The sequence below is a fragment of the Pongo abelii genome, chromosome 1 (genome assembly GCF_028885655.2).
Source record: "Pongo abelii isolate AG06213 chromosome 1, NHGRI_mPonAbe1-v2.0_pri, whole genome shotgun sequence".
Lineage (NCBI taxonomy): Eukaryota > Metazoa > Chordata > Mammalia > Primates > Hominidae > Pongo > Pongo abelii.
Window position 1 is genome coordinate 53,138,262 of NC_071985.2, and position 23,216 is coordinate 53,161,477.

The window sequence follows — 23,216 nt, forward strand, 5'->3', positions numbered from 1 at the left end:
TAAGAGGCCATTCTGTATAGTTACTGATGTATTTGATACTAGCTTATAAGCAACTAAATATACCATTGATAGAAAGGTTAGTTGAATGCTCAAATGGATTGCTCAGCTTCCTTTCAACAGTGTTGTTACTCACATATGGTTGTTTGTATATTACAGAATTATCTATGAATATTATAGTCCATGAAATGGATATAAGTTCATTAACCATCTCTTAGAAGGGAGAAATTTTTCAGTTGATTTTAAGCAGAGCTTATTATGAAACTGAAAGGGCTGTCATTATGACAAAGTTTCTCTGTTGATGAACATGGTATTTTAATATTACACTTTAAGAATTGAATTCAAATAAGTAGTTACATAAAAATAAGAGTCAGTTTTATTGTGAGAGTAATTCTCATTGCTTACAATGTGAAGAGACATGTTAAGCTGTACTTTCTCTTTTATTTTTAATGGTTAAATTTGGACCATTTCTGATAGAATAAAACAAAGCTTATTTTGTGCCTCATTTAATTTCCAGAAAATGTTGACTAGAGACTATTTGGTCTTGTTATCTGGCAGCAGCTAGCAAGATATTCTTTTGGAAATGCAATAAATGTGTACAAATCATTTAAATTAGCTGATATTTATTTGGTCCTATTTCATATTTCACATGTACAAAGACATTTAAATTGAGTGTTAATCTTACTAACTTCTTGATAGTAAAGAAGATGGGATGTATACATATATTATTTTATTTTTATCAACTCTGTGAACATATCTCTAAACATATAATGGAAATTAATAGTGTGTAAGCTAATATTTCTATATTATTTCTTGGATATACACTTTACTTTTAAGGGCTGAATGAGATAAGTAAAATAAATTTAAGCAAAAAGAAAAGTAGGTTGTAGAGAATAAAGGGCTCACAACTTAGAAAATCCTTTTAGGCTGAATTTAGTAGCATTTCTGTATCTATTATTTGCTCTGGTTAGAGCTGTAAATTCACTTGGGTGATTTTCATGGGCAGTCTTAAAGTGATTTTCAGCCTGAGACTAATAGTTTAGTGTAAATATATTTGCTGCTTGGAGCATGTAGGAACCACTCACAATATTAGTAGATATTGATTTACTGATGACCTCAACACTACCCAGATGATTTCATTCTCTTGCTTAAAATTCTTCATTTGTGCTGTTAGAGTCTTCAGGGTAATGCAAATATCTTAGTGTTGTATATGAAATAATTTATAATTTGTCCCTGCTTTCTTCACTGGCCTCATCTACTCATATTTGCCCTACTCGAAATGTTTTGTTTATGGTCATACTGCACCAGAGTAATGCATTTTACAGTTGAGTTTTTAATGAAAAATTTTATTAAATCTTCTTTATAGCCAGTAGAATTTGTTTTTAACTGGTCACGATGTTGAAACTTTTCCTGTCAAGAATACCCTTTTTTTAAGGTAAACCGATGAGAGGAAGACAAAATATAAATTCAAAGAAAAGCAGAATAGGCATTATGCTTGCTTGTTTTTGAAAGTTAAGCCTTAAAAAAAGGAAAAAGGGAAACATAATTCTTAGAACGACTGACCTTTTGTATTATTGTATTACTGGGAAGGGAGTAAAGGTATATTTAGAAAGGGATTTCTGATACCACAGTGAGCTTCAGAAAACCAGTGTAAGTTCTTTCTAATATTAAAGCCAAAAAAGTTTATATGAAGAAATATTTACATGTGCATGGAGGCTATGAACATGCATGTGGACATGTGATACGTACCTGTAGACCCACACATATACTCCATAGGTATACACACACACACACACACTCTCTCTCTCTCTCTTATGTTTTTTACAAGCTCATTTCTTCTGTAAGCCATCATTAAATGATGTAGTTCCTCAGGGATCATTTCTAGGCCCTTTTTAAATTTTATCATTTCTTCTTATATTTTTCTTTTGGGAATATATCTTACATTTTAGTTATATTATCTGTAATTCTATAAATATAGCAGTATGGATAGTGTGTTATGATATGTGTCCGTACAAATTAACGTCTAGGGATGGCTAATCAGCTTGTGAAGAACTCTAATCAGGAACCGGTACCAACTATTGCCAGTTTCAAGTGTCAATAGTTCTATGCCCAAATCCTTTCAAATTAACATAAGATGAACTAAAAATATTTTTCAAGACATGAGGTTGGCAAGAAAATATTGTTTGTTTGCCTCTGCCCTTGTGTAATTGGATTATAAGAACACAGAGAGCACAGTAGCTTAACCCTTTAGGGAACCTTTTCAAACCTGTTTCCATTTAACAGCAACTTCGGTCACCTGATTCCACAAGCTGGTTATTGAACCTGCCTTTAGTACATTTTCATACTTTTGTAGTATGAACTATTTTTTTCCCATGTGCTTGTTCCCATGTATTTGTTGATATGTAATCCTCTTTGATCTTACAAAATAGGGATTAATAACTATTTTATGTGACGGAGTTTCATCTAAGATTTGCTCTCAATGTATAGTGTTTAGCTGCAAGGCTGTGGAGGTCAAGGAGAATCAAGCTGAAGCCTCAACTTTTCCTCTTTACATTCGTGGTTACACATATGCCCCCAAAATAACTTGAAAATGATGACCAAATAAATAGTCTTAGGTCAGTTTCTATGGCTTTCATTACAACTTTTAAATGCAACTGTTTTTGTTCCATTTCCTCTTAGATTCCTCAAACTAAATATGTCCAAAATAAAATTTGTATTTCTTCCCAAAATGTCCCCATCTCTGAGATAGCAATTACTGCTCATTCTTTTGAGCAATCCAGATACGTAGGAGGCATTCTTAACACTTCCTGCTTTGTTACAGAATACACAATCAACAAATCCCATAGATTTTACCTCCTAAACACCCTGCAAATCTATCCACTTCTGTACTTCTTAGTCACCACCTTATTTGTCTAAATGATCATAACCTCTTTATAGCAAGAGCTATATATATATGTGGCTTACCTATATTCCCTCTGGCTCTATGCCAAACCATTCGTCTCATGACAACCAAATGACCTTTGTGATATACAAATATGATTGTGTTACCATATACTTAATACTTGTTAAAATATTCCACGTGTCTTGGTGTATAGGCAAAGCGTGTTAATTTGTTCTAAATTTCTAACGTGAACACTATTCTCCCTATGTTTTTATTCTCATCTCACATTTTTATTTATTTTTTCTCTGCTTCAGAGTCCTGTTGTTGTTTTGTTTTTACTTTCTCCATCACGCTAACCTCCCTTCTACCTAGAATGCTTAACCTTCTCTACTGAATAAAGGCTGAAAACTTGGCATCATTTTTATTTTAAGCATGACTCTTACATTGAAGTCCGAACCACCTGCTTAGGTCAAATTCCACTATGAACGGAAGTCATAACTCTGGGGCCTCTTCTTTCTGTAGTTGTATACATGTATATTAGCCATTATTTTCTATCTCTTCCACTAAACTCTAAGTTCCATCAAGGAAGCAGCCATGCTGGTTTTTACATACCAATGTCTTTGCCAGTACTAAGTACTGTGCCTGACACTTAGTAGTACTCAATAAATAGGTGAATGGAGAACAAAACTTTTTCAAATGCATATGATCTGCAACAGAGCAAATATAAAAGTATAAGCACTTATATCTCACATTTTTCAGGAGAGGAAAATCCTATGTTTTCCAAGAAGCAAGAAGTAGTAAATTGAAAGTGTTCTCATTTATTAGTAGAAAGGTAAAGTGATTAAATACCAGGTTGCCTTTATTTACTGTCTTATGTGATTTTGTTATAAAAACATGAAAATAATTTTATAATAGCTTTTCCATCGGTGATACAGAACTGTTCTTTTTCCCAATAAGCGTTTAACTGCTTATTGTTGGAGTTTCATAGAATGGGAGTTTCCAGACAAAAGTGATGATTTTTCTTGATTATTGACTGTACTATGCGATTGCCTTTGACCATAATGCTTTTGTCTACTTATTTTCACCTGGTTTGATCTACTTTAATCATCCTTCTTATTCCATTGTTTTGTCTCTTTGTCTACTTTCTTCACAATTCACAGTGGGAAATACATTTTACATTAAGGCACAGTACGTATTTCTTAATAAATGTTTATGAATGGATATGAATAGATACTTTGTACAGCATACAACCTAAGGATTCAACAGAACAACACACTACGTGATTAAAAGCTCCATCTTTCCTACTAATAACAGAACCCTCCCACTTTCATTTGTATACATAATAGTAATAACCCACAGGTTGAGTCTAAAAAATCTACAAAGATTGTTTAGCAGACGCTTTTATTTTTTTTAAATCATTAATGATGAAAGAAGATAAAATGTAATAAATTGCAATTTAACATAATTTTGTTTAAAGAAGTATATTATATAGGACTGGCAATGGACAATGTGGACAATATTGAAATATTTAATATAAGAAAGAACACTTAGCACTCTGTTTGGTAGAGCCTTAGATAATTTCTGTCTTATACCTTGGTGATTCTTCTTTCGTTAGGTGAAAGAAAAAAAGGAAAAAAAAGTAGATTTTAAAATATATAAATTAAGATAGCTATTCAAAATGGAGGAATATTTTGTTAAAATGAGACTTAAGAAGTGAATACTTTTTAAATATATATACTTTTTTATTTCTAAGGGTAATCTGAAATGAAAGGCCAGCTATGATGTATGCCATGAATCTAGATACTGCAAAATGAGGCCTAATACTTTTCAGTTAATGTGGTTAAGATGTTTCATAGGTGTTTAAATAGTTTCTTTAACTAAAATTATTCTTAATAAGATTTAACACTATTTCAGTTAACAAAAAGGTGGAATGTTAATTTTTTTAATGAGTTACAGTTTTGAGTCTTCCTTTCCATATGGCATGCTCAATTTGGTGAGCCACATTTCAAAATAATTGCAGTACTTAGGAAAAAAATCTGTCTTCTCCCAGCTTCTTTCTGAGCAGGATGAGGGAGCTTCTGTGGTTATCTAGTGCTTTGTTTGGCTGCTGTGGGTCTGTATGTATAGACTGTACTTTGTCAGAAGTTCTCAAGGTTCAGATTTGTAGGAACTCAGTAAAAGAGATGCTTAGTGAGGCATATTGATTTTTTTGGATCTGTGGAAGTAATGGTAGGTCATGCCAAAATGCATACTTATGGGTTTTTAAGTAGAATCAAATTGAGATGAAGGGTAGAGATGGAGAATTTTTTAAATGTTGTATTTTAAGTTATATATTTTGATATCCATTAAAAAAAACAAAAAAATTAGGGACTAACAGTCTCATTATTAAATTTCTTTATGGAACAGTTACTCCAGGGCTCTGTAATCCACATCACAGACAAAGATAAAAGTTACCCAAGTCATTTTATGATTAAGGTAAACTGTGATTCTAAAATACTAAGACAAAACACAAACTATAGGCTCACATTCTCAAGGTTTATTCCATAAAACCCTAACTCTTTGAAATATTCTGTATAAACCAAAATATTTGGCAGATATGTTTGGTAAATCCTGTAAAATTAATCAATTCTCAGAGATACACAATAAATATTAACGCAATAAAAAAATCTGAAATGTCATTTGATTAAAAGCTATGCTTAACCCAGAATTGCCAAATGTATTTGACTGCAGAATCTTGTATCTGCTTAATATTTACTGCCAAATTGGATTTTCAAGGAACATATATATCCAATGAAATACAGAACTGAAGACAAAGTTCACTTTAAAATGATGGGTTTAAAAATCCTGTGGTAATAAATTGCCAGGATAAAATCGTAAGTGCGTTTAAATTAAAAATTAAAACCAAACAAAATATTAAACAACTAAAAAGACACTAAACATCACCTCAAGGGTAGACAGGGGTAGGATAATATAAGACTTTCTTTGTATCCTTATTGAATGTCTTTAGTTTATTTTACTTTACATTCTGGGATATATGTGCAGAATGTGCAGGTCTGTTACATAGGTATATATGTGCCATGGTGGTTTGCTGCACCTATCAACCCATCATCTAGGTTTTAAGCCCCGCATGCATTAGGTATTTGTCGTAATGCCCTCCCTCCCCTTGCCCCACACCCGCTGACAGGCCTTGGTGTGTGATGTTCCCCTCCCAGTGTCCATGTGTTATTATATATCTCTTAATAACAAGTCCATATTACTATTGTTTTGGAACTGAAAAGATTAGAACTGTAAACAAGTTCAAGTAGGATGTAAACCAAGGAGTGTAAGAAATGGCTTGCTACAGGTATATATTAATAAAATACAAAATCTAAATGGATGGAGAATATCTAATAGGAATGTTAAATTCAGCATGCCCAAAAGGGAAATATTTTCATACCTTCTACCTGCAAAATTTTCTGTAGTATTTCTTACTTTATGTCATTAGTAACCATTGCCTTTATCCCCTACTATCTGTAGGTCATATTTGGAAAATCAATAACTATTGGCTGAAAGCCACATAAAACAATATACTTGTCAAGGGGCATACTTGTTTCACATGGTTTTAGTCATATATTCAATCTTCTATTCATATAATTCTGGAATTATTAAAGTATGTGAAATTCCCCAGGAAATTTCTGTATTTTTCTGTTGTACATTGGTTGTAATCAAGTTCTGAAAAGGTGTTTAAGGACAAATTTAGCCGTTTGTCATTTTGTTCTGTAGTATGCATAATTTAAACATGTATTTACCTGAATTTTAGAAAAAAATACTAGAATACCATCCTATAAAATTCTTAAAGGATTTTTATTCTGCGACAGTGTTCTTTAAAACAGATATTAACCAAAGTGGACATTCATATAAAACTAAATCACAGTAACGCAGAAATTACTATGTGAATTAGTTTTGAAAGCCCAAGTCCAGTTTAAGCTCAATATTGTGAATATTGAACACAAGTATGCAAAAAGATAAGTATGTGAATGGCAGGATTTATCTGCTTCCTAAAGTGCATAAACTTTAAAAAAATAGGTATACTTAACATTCACAAAATATGAAATCTGTAAGTCATATAAAATTAAATATCCATTTAAATCTTAATAGTGAGTATGAATATATGTTTTAAGTAATATAAAAAGAGAAAATTCTATTGGATTTTTTTTCAAAATATTACTATTTTAAAATTTAGGTCTTAAATGTTAACATATCATGATATTAATTACATAACTTACTGAATTGTATAAATATATACATATAGGATATACAGATACACCGTCTTTTATATAATCACAAATGAAATCCTTTCATTCAATTAATCTCAGTGATAAGTAATCCTTTAAAACAAGTCACTAGCCTGATGTTGACATACTGGCACTGAAATAGTGCTTAATCTTTTTTCCCTTACTGCTTTTCCAAGAATTCGTTGTCAGTTTCTGTAAATGATAGCAGTCACCCTCCAAAGGTCAACTAATCTCAACATGACTATTCTTTGTAAATAGTTAAAAATTACGGTTTACTTTGCAAATTGCCTAACTCTTCTTTTTTTGGAGGCTTTTATGATCGCCCATATTTCCACTTCCATAACCCTTGGGACTTGCAGCCTTGAGAAAGGATAAGATTATAGCTACTCATTAATCCATGGATGGTGTCTGCTGTTAATAAACTTGTTAGTGAATCCTTAGGAAAGAGGGATAAACAGTATTTTCTTATCACCACTTTCTCTCTCTATAATCCCTGACTCTATCGTTAGCAGTAATATTTTATTTTTTTGTAAAACAGAAACAAAAGCTTTATAAGACTTTTGTGTATATATTTGATTCATTTTTATTATTCTATTTCTCTCATTCTGGGGCTATAAATAAATAACAAAATTACTACTGAATTCACTGAACATTATTCTATCCCAGACATTTCACAGAGCATTAGCTCATTTATTTCTCATTATAGCCAATGAGAAGTTAATATTATTATTAATATATTTGCTTTTCATTTGAGGAGCGTGAAGTTTAGTAACTTACCTAGGTTAGCACTCAGCAAGTAAAAAATATTTATTAATTTGTGATATCATTAGTAATAGTAAAGTGAGGTCATAATCATTCACTTTAGATTCTAGAGGCTCTTTTTTTACCAGACTGGGTGAAAGACCTTTGTCCTATTGATACCTGCATCTGTAACATCCAGTACAATGCTTGGCTAGTAAACCATTAATAAATTTATTTATATGAATAAATGTGACTAACTTTCATAATGTTAGGCAGCTTTTTCCATTACAAAATACTTAAGTAAAATTTTATAGCACCTGTTAGTGTATATAAATGATTTTATTATTATTTAAAATTTATAGGTATTTTTGCAATACAGAAATTATAATAAAAAGATATTCATTTGCAATTTTTCATTTGAAAGTAAATGACTATAAATGAATTGGAGTAACTTTGATATATATTAACTAAGCAAAAATTATAAATAGAACATGGTGCGATATTGGTTTATTTTTTATATTTTAGATTGCAGTAAATTTTTTAATTTAAAATGTTTAGGCAGGGGATATAGGATAATAAACAAAAAGTGTGTTATGATTAGATAACTACCGAAACCAAGTATTTTAAGAAAGCTTATATATATATATATATATATATGAAAGCTTATATATATATATATATATATGAAAGCTTATATATATATGAAAGCTTATATATATATAGTTCTCAGTCGCAAAACAATATTAAATTTGATTATTAGAAAATATAAACATACCAAAGTATTTACTAAAATCCACCAACTATGGTTATTTATGCTTTAATGAGACATTATTAAATTCTTTTGCCACTTTTAATTTAATATATAATTTAAATTGTTTAACTTGGTTTCAACTGACTGAAAAGATGCATTTCTTTTATGATAAGGCAAAATAGAATATTATGCTTATGAATGTGCTGTGTTTGAGTACATTTTGTATTTAATTTATCAGAAAATCTCTGCCTATCATTAAAATTATTTCTGGGTACAGACACAAAATAAGAACTCACCAAAATTCATTAATTATGATGAAAGAGAGGAGACAGTTTTCATTTAATAATAGCTCCAAAGACATGTGTGAATGAAACAAGATAACAATCTGTATTATAATGAGTGATTATCACTGTATTGCTTCAAATCTTTATGTAGCATGTCTTAGGATTCACAGATCTAGGTAAAATAACTAATATGTATTAGTGAAATATTAATGTTTGTGCGTAATGCAAATCCAGTATGTTTTCAATTCTAAAACTGTCTTTGCCTTAATTCTTATATAACATATAAGTAACAATCGACTGTCTGTGTGTCTACCTGTCCTGAAGGCACACTTTCTTCTCTTCCTTCCTACAATTAGCTGAATTACTTTTTGAAGAGATAGTTTATATATAAGGATATATTTTGCTTGAATGATTACCACAGAGCAGTAAAATAAGTCTTTATATTTATTATCTTTGAAACTTCTCCAGTTGTGTTGCCGGTAACCAAAATAATATGCAATTAAACAATGTTTTCCACATGTTGTATATAGGTACTCTATAATGGGTATCAGAAAATGATGCTATGACTATATAATGTGAATCAGAACAGTCTATTCTCTGTTTTTAAATCAAACTTCTCCATGTCTTAGTATCATTTTGTAAAATAAAAACTCGGAAGAAGTAATTTTAAAAATACTTTTTAAATGAATTTTTTAGGATTTTATGAGGCTTGAAGACAGTTTTTTCTTAAATAGTGTGAACATTCTACCTTTAGGATGTGATAAGCTAGTGCAAATTACTGCAAAATTCCCCTCTAAACAATTTCAACTCTTTGAGGAGGTGACTTTTTACATAAAAACAAGATAACAAAAAGGGAAGTAGGTGCAAAACTTAATGTGAAAGTGACAATGGAGTCCAGATTGTATACCTATTACAGGCAATTCTGTCTCTAATATTGAGTAATTAGTTTCTTCCATAAAACATAGCCTAGACAGTTGTCTGAATGCTTTAGTATGTACTAAACTGATTGACTGAACTTTGTATTAGAGTATGCAGTATTCACTGTGACATAACAGGATTATGAGTCAAGCATTTGATTTGTAAGTCAACATGGTAGCAAAGTTAATCATAAAAACTTTTGAAATACGTTATTGACATAGACATTTCAGAATGAAATGTGACTAAAATAAATATATCTTATATTGGAATATGCAATTTGTTTTATAAAATACAAGTTTTTTGTTTATTATTTACTTGTACATTATTTATGTAGAATGAATTTCAATAAGTAAATCAAATGCATTTCAAATTCCCCAATTTTTCATTTATTATATTTAAATATTACTACCTGAAACAAAGGCTGGAGTTATCAATACTAGTTACTAGGAAAAGTAAAGCCTATTTTACTTGCTTTTAGTACTTGACTATTTCAAATGATATTATGTTAACAGTCCAAACAGTGAAGGTGAGATAAATGAGACAAAAGTTAAAGAAACAAAGTAGATCCAGATGCTATAGTCCATATTCATATGTATATATATATATATCAAGTATCTATTGCTAAATAACAAAGCACCCCTAAACTTAGTGGCTTAAAATAGCCAGTTGGTTATTTCTCAAAATTCTGTGGTTGATTTCCAGTCTCACCTGTAATTACTCTTTCAACTTCAGTAATCTGATGGCCTGAGGAGAAATGGAGGATGTAAGATGGCACTACTATCATGTCTGGCAACTGAAAGAGAACCAAGTAGGACATCTTAGTTCTCTTCCACATGGCCTCTCATCCTCTAGTAGACCGTACCACCATCTTCACAGTGTGGTGGTCTCAGGGTATCAAGAAAATGAGAAAAAAGAGCTGCAATGTCTCTTAAGGCTTAGCATCTGCAACCACATAATGTCACTTCTGTCATATTTTTTGGTCAAAGCAAGTCATTTGTCCAGTTCATATTCAAGGACCTGAAGACATAGACTTCATATTCTGACAGGTGGTACAGGAATATTATATTGCAAAAGAAGGGTTTGTTTAACATATGAAGACTTGATTTGTTGGCAGCTATTATAATAATCTATCAAACTACAAGTTATAAACTACAGGTTATATATACAGGTTATATACTACTGTTTAAACAGTGAGAATCCCGCAGCTTTTTGAACCTGAGGTTGAGCTGTGTTTAAAGAATATGAATAATGCTCTTATGAGTACATTATATTAAAAGGACAAACAAAAGACCTGGAAGCACAGTAGGAGACTTTTCTGGTAGTTTAGGTCTAGAAAATATATATTTGAATTAGGAAATATACATTTTAACTATAATCAGTGATTGGCTTTTAATGCAGACTCAAGCAAAAGCAAGTACTCAATATTTGAATCATTAAAAATATATGTTATCTTCCTTTCTTCTCTGTTCTCTAGTGAAGTATAAAGAAGTTAAGCAAAAATTGTTTACACTTTCAAACATATGTTATTTTAAATAAAATTTTAAAACTTGACTTCACAGAAGTATTATACAATTCCATTTTTGGTAATACTAGACTACATCTGAATATTCTCGTAATTAGTTTGGCAATATTCCGTAGGGGCAGCTGAGCCAATAAACTGTTATGAATCAACTCATTGGTTTAAGTATGCTTACAGTCTGGCAGCTCACACCAAATTTGTAAGCGAGGATGATTTTGCTGGGCCATTTTGGAGACCTGAAGTGAAAAAAGAAAAAGGAAAAAAGCAAATAAACTCACACAACAGTTGTAAACAATTAAAATGATGACATGTATCTTCCTTTCTCTCTTCTGTCTCTTGATCCATCTACCTATGTACCTACCCAGCTACCTAACCATTCGTAAGCTTATTCTTGACTGTACCAAAATATATATATGCATAAAGACAATAGAATATGTATGCTACATAACTTAGACAAATAAGGAGATTATCTTAAAAGGCCGGAAAAGGAACTTCTGGAAAGCAAACATTGAATATTTATTTCTTCATGGTTGTCATAATTGAGCCATGTGCTTGTTGTGCCCAGAAGCCATAGTGAGTGTTCACAAATATACACTGATTTTTAAAATAGCTTTATAGGGATATAATATATGTGTCATAAAATTTACTCATTTTAAGTGTAAATTCAATAATTTTCTCATGTATATTCACAGTTATATACATAAAGAGATATATACCATCACCTCAATTTAGTTTCAGAACATTTTCACCACCACATTCCCATCATCAGTCCCAGGCAACCACTAATTTGCTGGCTCTTCTCTGGAAATTTCATATAAACAGAACCATACAACATGTGGTCTTTTATATCTGACTTCTTTCACTCAACATGTTTTTGAAGTTTATCCAGAACTTGGCTTCTTTTAATTTTTATTTATTTATTTATTTACTGAGTAGTATTCCATGATTATATTAGTCTGTGCTGCTATAACAAAATTCCTGAGGCTGGGTAATATATAAACAATAGAAATTCCTTTCTCACAATACTGAAGGCTGTGAAGGCCAAGATCAAGATGCTGGAAATTTAACATCTGTTGAGTGCCTTCTCTCTACTTTCAAGATGGGGCCTTACTGTTGCATCCTCCCAAGGCAGAAGGGCAAAAACGGCCTAGCTGTTTCTGACCCACAATTTTATAAGGTTGTTAATTCCATTCATGAGTGCTCTACCTTCATGACTCTTAATCACCTCCTAAAGGCCCCACTTCTTAATAATGTTGCCTTGTGAGATTTAAGTGTCAGTGTGAATTTTGGAGGGGACACAAACTTCACACCATAGCCTTCTGCTCCTGGCCCATCAAAATGCATGTCCTGCTCTCATACAAAATACATTTTATTTCATCCCAATAGCCCCTAAAGTCTTAAGTTGTTCCAACACCAACTCTAAGTCCAAAGTCTCATCTAAATATCACCTAAATTAGATATGGGTGAGACTCAAGGCATGATTCATCCTGAGGCAAATTACTCTTCAGCTGTGAGCCTGTGAAATTAAACAAGTTTTGTGCTTCCAAAATACAATGGTGAGACAGGCATGGGATAGATATTCTTATTCCAAAAGGGAGAAATAGGCAAGAAGAAATGGGTAACAGGTCCCAATTAAGTTTGAAATCCAACAAGGAAAAAACATTAAATCCTGAGGTTTGAGAATAATTTTTGACTCCATGTCTTGACTTCTGGTCACAATGGGGAGGAGTTGGCCCCGACCAGGCCATGGGAAACCCCATCTTCTAAGCTTTGTTTGGCAAAGACCACACAGCAGCACTTAAAGAGTTGGGGTCTAGCATCTCCAGCTCTCCCACACTGGCATTTCATGCTGGTGACTACACAGCTATGGGGTTTCAGGGATGGCTCCACCCCTATAGCTCCACCAGGCATTGCTCTAGTGGGGACTCTCTGTGCTGCCATACCCCGGTGGTAGTTCTCTTTCTTGGCACCAAGGCTCTCCAAGGCATGCTTTGAAATCTAGAGGAAAGGTCACCATGCCTTCACAGCTTGTGCTCTTTGTGCACCAGCAAAATTAACACCACATGGATGCCACCAAGGTTTACCACCTCTGACTTCCATAGCAGCATCCTGAGTCACTCCTGCACCTGCTTGACCAGCACTTGGGGTGGCCAAAGAGCACTGCACCAGAATTAAGAAAGCTGACTCTTGAGGCCCCAAACGTGCCCTGGTTTCCTCTGTTGAAACTGTTTTGCCCTCAAAGCTTTCACACTGTGATCCTGTGATGAGGGTGACAGTCTGGAAGAGCTCCAAAATGCCTTCGGGATTATTCTTCCATTGTCTTGATGAAGACCACCTGGCTTCCTTTTATCTTACATGAGTCTCCTTATCACATGGTTGCTTGGACAAACTGTTGGTGTTTTCTCTGGAGCACAATTTTTATTTACAATCTGACCAGGCTGAGTATTTTCCAAATTTTTTAGGTTTTGCTTCAGTTTTGATTATAAATTTCATTTTTAATCCATTTTTCTCTTCTGACATTTTACTAAAAGCAGTCAAGAAACACAATACATCACCCTGAACACTTTACTTAGAGATTTCTTCTGCTACGTATTCTAGTTCACCACCTTTAAATTGTGCCTTCCACAAAATATTAGGACACAGACATAATTACCAAGTTTTACCACTTTGTAATAAGGATGCCTTTTCCTCCAGTTTCCAATTACATAGTCTTCATTTCTGTCTAAGAACTCATCAGAAAGGCCTTTCCTGTCGGTATTTCCCCCAATATTCTGGTCATGACTGTTTAAATAATCTATAAGAAGTTAGGCTCTCTCTACTCTCCTCTTCTTCTGAGCTTTCACCAAAATTGCCCTTAAACACTAAAAATCTAGGCTTTTTTTCTGGCATGTACCCTAAAACTTCTCCTGCCTCTGCCCATTACCCAATTCCAAAGCTGCTTCCACGTTTTTAGGTATTTGTTATAGCAACACCCTATTTCTCAGTGTCAATTTCTGTGTTAGTTCATTTGTGCTGCTGTAACAAAATACTTGAGACTGGGTAATTTATGAACAACAGAAACATATTTCTCACAGTTCTAGAAGAAGGGGAGTTCATGATCAAGGGCTCACAGATTTGGTATCTGGTGAGAGCCTTCTCTCTCACCAAGATGACACGTTGTGGCTGTGTCTTCACATGGCAGAAGGCAGAAGAGCAAAAAGAGGGCTAGCTAGTTCCCTCCAACACTTTTATAAGATTGCTAATTCCATTCTTGAGAGCTCCAGATTTAATCACCTCCTAAAGCCCACCTCTTAATAATGTTGCATTCTGAATTTAAGTTTCAACATGAATTTTGGAGGGGACACAAGCATTCAAACCATAGCAATTATACACTGATTGCTGTGTTGCAAATCTTACATCTTCCTCCAACATTGCACAATATATTTTATTATTCATAGTCTCACTTTGCTTTTTTTTTTTTTTTTTTTTTGCTAATAGCAGCATTATTTCTAATGTTATTTTAACACATTTCTAATTTGAGGACATCTAACAACTTTCATGCTGCTCTCTTACTGTCACCTCATCAATAGCTTTGTACAAATGATTGATTCATTTAAGGACTTGTTTTAAGAATTGTTTTGTGTCTTAGTCCATTTTGTGCTGCCATAAGATAATACCTGAAACTGGGTAATTTATAATAAATGGAAGTGTATTGGCTTATATTGGGTTTGGAGGCTGGGAATCCAAGATCAAGGTGCTGGCAACTGGTGAGGGCCTTCTTGCTATCTCATAACATTGTAGAAAGGCAAAGAGAGAGAAAGCACACCTGAGACAGAAAGAGCGCGCGTGAGAGAGAGAGAGAGATCAATCTTGTGAGGGAGCCCATTCTCAGGATACCAACATTAGTTCATTCATGTTGGTGGAGCCCTTATGACCTAAACACCTCTTAATGGTCTCACCTTTTAGTATGGTACAATGGCAATTAAATTTTAACATGAGTTTTGGAGGGGACAGCATTCAAACCATAGCATTTGGCAATTGTTAACTCCTCAAGTCTTTTACTGTCTTTCTCTTCTTCCTAAATTATAACAAAAGAAAAAGAGTCTCAAAAGAAATTATAAAAAAAGAAAAAGAAAAGACTTGGTATTTTGGTAGGGATTAGAGGTAGTGATTTCTGGTGTTGATGTTCATTCAATGTCTATGTGTATCACCCATGAAATCGTCTGTTCATTTTGCATGTTACTCAAATATACTGTGTGATATTTTAGCTACCATTTTTGGCTATTAATCAAAATAAGATCATGTCTGGTCAATGTAGGACAAGAACTTACTAATTATATCTTTCCTAGAAAAATATATTGTAAAATATGAGGGACTATTAAATGGCTTTATGAAATGTGCTTTGGCTTTCAAAAGAATAATGATGAGAAATTATGTGTCCAGTTTGAAAGATTTAATTTTAATGCATATTTGTTTCTTTAGCATTTGTGGGATCCAACATCTGGAACGAATAGGAAAGAAGCTGAATCTCTTTGACTCCCTTTATTTCTGCATTGTGACGTTTTCTACTGTGGGCTTCGGGGATGTCACTCCTGAAACATGGTCCTCCAAGCTTTTTGTAGTTGCTATGATTTGTGTTGCTCTTGTGGTTCTACCCATACAGGTAAACAAAACCATCTTACATTGTATAGAAATGTACAGAGACATGAAATTGAATCCTCCACATTTAATAAGAAATTGAAAGTGGCTTATTTATCTAACAATAATTTACTAACACATACTATCATCACATTTAATTAATTACATAAATTACTGCAGAAATGTCATTTTACATTTTATTAGAAACAACGAGTTGCTTTTTTTCCCTTCCAGTCATGACTGACAGCACTCATCTTATTTCAATCCTTCAAGATTTTTTTTAATATAGGGTACTTAATTATATTAAATATAGAATAATATAGTTTTTAATTATAGGATGATAGATCAAAGAAATAAATTTGTGAAGGGTTGATTTCTCTTGATTCTTCAAAATAAACCACAAAGTCATACACTGCAATGAAGAAAAATCTATTACTTATGTTTGTCAAATAAAATCTGGGCCAGGTGCAGGGCTCATGCCTATAATACCAGTATTTTGGGAGGCTGAGGCAGGTGGATGGCTTGAGCCAAGGAGTTGAAGATGAGCTTGGGCTATAAGGTAAAACCCCATCTCTACAAAAAAAAAAAAAAAAAAAAAAAGTCTGAACATGGTATGTAAATATTATGTGGCACTTTGGGGAGTGAGTAGGGAGGTTGCAAAGGGATGGATATATAAATGGAATTAAAAATAAGTAGATGCAATCTCTAACTCTTTCCTATATTAAGCCCTGGCTGCCCATGTGTGGGCAGATCAGAAGCAGGCTATAGGGAAATGCAAATCAAACTTGCATATTCCATTGCAAAACTTTGGCCACAATGTATCTGAATAGAATACCTACAAAAATGGCCTTCCTACTCCGATAAATTCATGCATGTCTTTCTTCCTGACATCCCTCCCTTGCACCTTTCACTTTCCTCCGTTAATGGCTACTGTACAGCTAGAATGTGGCCTTGTGTATTGTGGTAAGAGTAACTCTTATTGCATGAGATGTGGTTAGAACTTGACAGAGAATGTGGGAAAATAGCAATAAGGCTTTTCTCTTTCACTCACCTCTACTGGACATAAAGCAGAGGTACAAACCTCTTAGTGGCCTGTTATCATGTGATAGCAAAATCATGTTAATATGTTTCCTTAGAGACCTGAAGCCCCTGGGAGACATTTGCAGCCTCTGTAGAAATCATATGAAAAGTCTGTTGTTGAAGGGGAACACTGATGATTAGAATCTCAATGAGTTCCATCTAGGAAATTGAAAGTACCTAATAAACAATAGATGTATTGCATTGATTTATTTATTTCCTTACTGTGTTTTTCATTCACATGTGGAAAATATATTACAGTTTGAACAGCTGGCTTATTTGTGGATGGAGAGACAAAAGTCAGGAGGAAACTATAGTCGACATAGAGCTCAAACTGAAAAGCATGTCGTCCTGTGTGTCAGCTCACTGAAGATTGATTTACTTATGGATTTTTTAAATGAATTCTATGCTCATCCTAGGCTCCAGGTACATTTGGCTTATATTATGTACTATACTGGATCATACCTACTAACATATTGTCAAAGTCAATTAACTGATGGTGCAGCCTGCTTTGTGGAGGATTTTTATTTATACAACCAAATATAGAAGGAGTAAATGAAGAACCACAAATATAACCAGGAACATAGAAAAAAATGCTGGAGGAATACTCAGTATTTTAAGTTTCCTTCTGTATCTACGCTGAAAGACAGATGGAATAATGTTAATGCTACAAAGAAAATTTTTCTTTGAATTAAAAGATTGCTTTTTCTCCCTTGGGTAGAGCATAAATGATATTTTTATGAAACAGTGAATTTTAAGATAAAATATAATAAAACAAGAAAGAAACCATTTCAATATCATCTGCTCAGTTAAATACTGCGGAATTTTATCGAGGATTGCTAATGGAAATGTGGAAGTCTGGGACTTTCATTTTTTTATTTTGTTTCCTGAAGTATAAATAGGTCCTATATGTATAGCAATACATGACCAAAAATTGGACAATAACTAGCTGAATTGAGAATACGAATTAAGAAGAAACTTTTTTTTCTGTCTATGCAGATACAATTCTTGGATATTTCCACTTTCTGCTATGGGCCAAGGCATTAAACTCCTTTCCTGCTTACTGCACTTAGTCTGTTGAAGGTCTTGTATTTACTCAACAAATTTTTGTCAAGAAGTTGAATAACTCTAGACTTCAAGACAATGCTTAGTATTTCTAATTATCCTTTCCTTGTGATTTGTGAATATTTTGTAGACCTTTATAAATACTATATTTTTGTGTTTTAAAACAGCTAATTTATAATTGATTCTTAAATGATAGAATCATTTTGTTCTATCTTAAATGGCAGAATCATTTTGTTCTTGTTCTTTTGTTTTCATATGTTAACTTGCATTTTTAATAGCAACTCCATACTTATTTGTTTTTTTTATTATTTATATTTAATTAATTTCAAGCTTACTTATTATAACCCATAAAGAAAATCCATTTGTGGGAAAATTTTGATCCCATGGTGTATTAGCCTGCTCTCACACTGCTATAAAGAATTACCTGAGAGAGGGTAATGTATAAAGAAAAGAGATTTAATTGGCTTACGGTTCCACATGCTATACTGGAAACATGGCTGGGGAGGCCTAAGGAAACTTATGGTCATGTGTAATGTGAAAGGGAAGCAGGTGTGTCTTCACATGGCCAGAGCAGGAGGAAGAGGGGGGTGATACACACTCACTATCAGGAGAACAGCAAGGGGGAAATCTGCCACCGTGATTCAGTCACCTCCCACCAGGCCTCTCTCTTAACATTTGGAATTACAATTTAACATGAGGTTTGGGCAGGGACACAAATCCAAACCATATCATACAGTCATTAACTTTTATCTAGTATCAATGTAGATAATTATTTAAACTCCAGAAATTCGTAGTAGATATATTTTACAGCAGTAAAATGGTGAATGTTTACCAGAGAATTGTAATTTCTATAGATCATTGGTTTAAACTGTTTCACCACTCAGATGTAATTTTCTCCAAAGGACCGTATATTTTGTAATATTTTGATATCATGTTCCTTTAATTTACTTTGTCAGTATTTTCAATGTTTTTATGGATCCTTATTCATTCAAAGATTCATCAGAAAGTGTCCAAAATTATTGTTTCATAATTATATAGCTAAATGATATAAATCACTATCACAATTTTGATCCTAAAAGTAATGAAGTATGAATTGATACTTAAATGCTTCTGCCTGGTGTTCAATGTATATTTTAGGATCAGTCTGTAGATAAAACTAAAACCTTCACAAGCTGGAAGTGTGTGCCAGGTATAACCACTGATTACCTTCCCTTATGGTCTTAGTAAGACTGAAATAAGTTGAGATGAATTTATTGATTTATAAGATTTGTTTATGTCCCAGTTGTATTTATTATAGTGTAATGCTATTTAATATATGCCCAGGTTTTAAATGTGAAATTTTATTAGCAAAAGTTCATTTCAGTTTTATCATATTTCAAATTTTTCTTAGATATTTTATTTTTCTATGTAGCATAACATAAAACATTATTGTTTCTATTCCATTGCCCATTTTGTTTTGAATAGGATTATTATGTGGTGATTTTGTGTCCTACTGAAATGGATGTACAGGTTCGAAGGGTACTGCAGATTCCAATGTGGTCCCAACGAGTTATCTACCTTCAAGGTTCAGCCCTTAAAGATCAAGACCTATTGAGAGCAAAGTAGGTATCCCTGCCTTTCATCTTGCAGCTTACAGTTTTGAGTGACTTAATATTTTCTCTTTCTTCCAAATTTTAGCAATTTTCAATGTTGCAAGATGTGTTTAAGTATGTTTGAGTATAGACTCTTGCCTTAGTCCCTCTGCTGGCCAAACTAAAAGGTCAAAAATATATCATAAAATCAGTGTGTTTACTCCTCTTTTTCAGCCTCATCTCAAGGCAAAACTGTTCAGAAGACTGACCACACAGCACAATGAAAAAAGTGGCCCAGAATAATTATCTTAAGCTATCAGAGATTCAGTGAGGTATCTAGACTCACTGTTAGAGTAGTCTCCAAATCCCTGAATACGGTTTTTATCCCACATATAAAAATTGTGGGCTAAATATGGTGTGACATATCAGTGCAGTGTGAGTTAGGGTTTACATTTTAAAGAGCTTGCACTATGTATTGGACACATAGCACTTGTGTTGCCTGGGGTCAGAGAAAAAATGGTTGCCGTGGACTAGAGGAATCAGAAAGGTGACAGGACTTACTTAGCTACCCTCTTCTTTTTGTGCATGTACCAGGCAATTTGTCTTAAATGTGACATAGTCTTAAACATTTGTCACAAGTTACCAAGTTATATCATATGAGTGTGAGTATTATTGAGCATAGCGTGGACACCACGGAAACAGAGTTTCTGCAAAACAATCTCCTTAGTTTCAGATGCCAGAAGGTATCTTCAACAAAAGTGGTTTTGCTCAATATTTTCTGTTTTTAAAGTTTTGAACATATCTTCATGTTTACCCTTGAGTTGTCCTACATGCTCTTCTAGATTTAAAAGCCTCCCCACTGAACTGAATAGCATAAGTGCTTTATACTTTTTTTTTCTTTCCTGGATAACCTGAGTGTGCATGAGTGGGTGTGTGTTTGTGCCTGTCTTCACTGTGTGTGCAAGTGTGTGTGTGTGTGTGTGTCTGTCTGTCTGTCTGTCTGTCTAGTGAGTGTTGGAAAAGAACAGAAGAAAAGTCAACTGTTTTGTGGAACAGACTTCTGGACTCCTTTGTGCTGCATAATCCTTCAAATGATGACTAGATACCTAGTCAGGAACTCTGATGTTACCTTTGATTTATATATAATAAAGTCGATTTAATGGAGTTTTTTTTCAATGATTCAACTTCTGAAACAAAAAACATGAGAAACTAGCAGGATATAATGAGTGTTATCTAATTGGAAAGTTACATTTCTTTGTGAGTATTTCCATCTTTTTGGTGGATTAAATACTTTATATTTGTGGTCATTGTACATGTGACAGTTCTTTAAGTCATCAGATTTTCCCAGCACCTCAGGTAAACCCTGGCTTTAGGTGTTTACTGTTTGCTATCTATATTCATTATTTGGGTGTGCTAGAGAAATAGATGCTTAGATACTACTATAATCTAGATCATTGTATTCATTGGTGTAGATAATCAATATTCTTAATTTATTGTATGACAGTTAAGTTCTTCACACAACAAACATGAGTAATATTCATATTATGTTCAATATGAATTTGTGTAGTACATGGAGGCTTCTTTCCATCTAACAAATTTATCTGAGTTATTGGTATTAGCTATTAGTATCTAAGCTATATACTATTTAGGATTAATATAACTAATTTATTACCAATAGTCTTAAAATGATGTCTTGGTAAAAGCGACCATATTTACAAGAAGAATTCCTCCATGTGATAAAAGAAAAGGGAAGGGAATGAAGGAGAGAGAGAGATAGCTGTCTGGTCATACTCTAAAAGCTATTTAAAAAAATAAGTTAGAGTGATGCAGTATCCATTTTTATGTTCATTTCCAATCTTAGCTTCCTATAAAATATTTGGGATTTAATATAAACTAATACATTTTTCAGTGCAATTCCTCATGCATAGAGCATGGAGTAGGATTCTCCAAACAAGTTTCATAGGTTAGTTGCATGAGTTTTGAATTGCTTAGTTGAAAATGGTGTTTAAAGGAAGTTATCCAACACTCATATTATCTTAATAACCATGGCGCAACATTTTCCCAGAACTGTTTGTTTTGGTCTTACTGCAAAGACTTTTATATTTCCTCCCCATAGAAACCATTTTTTTGTTTGGAAAATATTTACTTTATCACAGTGAACCACAGAGATAAATCATTCCTTATTTTGAAAATAAACATTCTTGTGCTCTTAGAATGTCATGTATCAAACACTAAAATATACTATGTCTTTATCACTAAACTTAAGAAATATTGAACCCTAGCATGAGGGGAAGGGGCTTGGAAAAAGATGATGAATGATCTCCAGGAAGTATAAATACAGAGTAGAGTTTTACTTATGAATACAGAGAGGCTGTATTCCACCCCTCTTAGTTTGATTCAGACATTACAGTTAAAATACTATTAATCATAAAATAAAGACCAATATAGCCCCTTAATTTACTCAAAGCATGCATATAAAATATATTTAATCATACAAAGAAATAACATTTGGCTTTTATTAACTTTTGTCATAAAACATTAAGTTATAATAGACAACCCAATAGCAAAATTTTTTTTGTTCAAAATCAGATATAGTCATGATCTGCTAGAAATTCAACTTTCATTTAAGCTTAAGGATACATATGGTCTACATGTACATTTTGTGCAATATATGGACTAAAGACTGAAATTCTATTTTTCAGAAAACATGTAGATATTTCAGTGTGTGATTATTTTGTTTTTCCATCTGTATTTAGGATGGATGACGCTGAGGCCTGTTTTATTCTCAGTAGCCGTTGTGAAGTGGATAGGACATCATCTGTAAGTTTCTAAAATCTTTTTTAGTAAGTTGTGCTTTCCATTTTAGAAGATTTTTTTAAATTTGAGTTTTTAAAAATCCACCAACATTAAGTATTGGTGAACTTAAAGTTTTACTAAAAGGAAACAAATATTACTGACCTATCTTTTCCATAAGAACAGTTGTATCATTCATTGTATTAACAAAAGTGTTTTTCAAATAGTTTCTATGAATACTCTCATAATCTGTTGATCAAAATGAATCATATATAAACAGAACTAGACCATTTTTATTAAATATGTCTTATGATATGCAGTTTTGTTAAAGTGGCCTTAATTTTTTCAATCTTAAGACAAAGCAGATGGATCAGGCATTAGAACCAATTGGAGAGTTTCTTAAAACTATGCATTTGAGAACCTTCTATTCAAGATATTTGGGGTGGTAATCAACAATCTCTATATTTTTAAAAGCTCCCCAGGTAATTCTGAAACACATTTCAGTTTGGTAACCTTTGGCTTATATGATATTTATGATGCATTTTTTAGGTCCACAGCTCTATCAAACTTATAACTAAATTAAATTGTATAAAGCAAATAATGGTATAAACTACATTTAAAATTTTTTTATTTTATTATTTTTTAAAGTGCTTCATTATTTTATGTTCAGTAAATTCTACTACCTCCTGTGTTTCTAAGCCAATGACTCCATATCTAGCCTTTATCTG

At 32.9% G+C, this 23,216-nt stretch overlaps 1 protein-coding gene across 12 annotated transcripts in view; it reads left to right on the plus strand.

Annotated features, from left to right (window-relative positions):
• KCNT2 (potassium sodium-activated channel subfamily T member 2) overlaps nt 1-23,216 on the plus strand; it is a 393,821-nt gene that overhangs the window by 165,768 nt on the left and 204,837 nt on the right. For all 12 annotated transcript variants that reach the window (XR_008510934.2, XM_054523897.2, XM_054523917.2 and 9 more), the window contains 4 exons: nt 15,827-16,007; nt 17,321-17,485; nt 19,589-19,725; nt 22,452-22,515. Coding sequence is in view for 11 of the 12 variants with exons in the window: in XM_054523897.2 (XP_054379872.1) it covers nt 15,827-16,007; nt 17,321-17,485; nt 19,589-19,725; nt 22,452-22,515 (547 nt within the window). In the remaining variant the exon portion in view is untranslated. The remainder of the gene's footprint in view (nt 1-15,826; nt 16,008-17,320; nt 17,486-19,588; nt 19,726-22,451; nt 22,516-23,216) is intronic.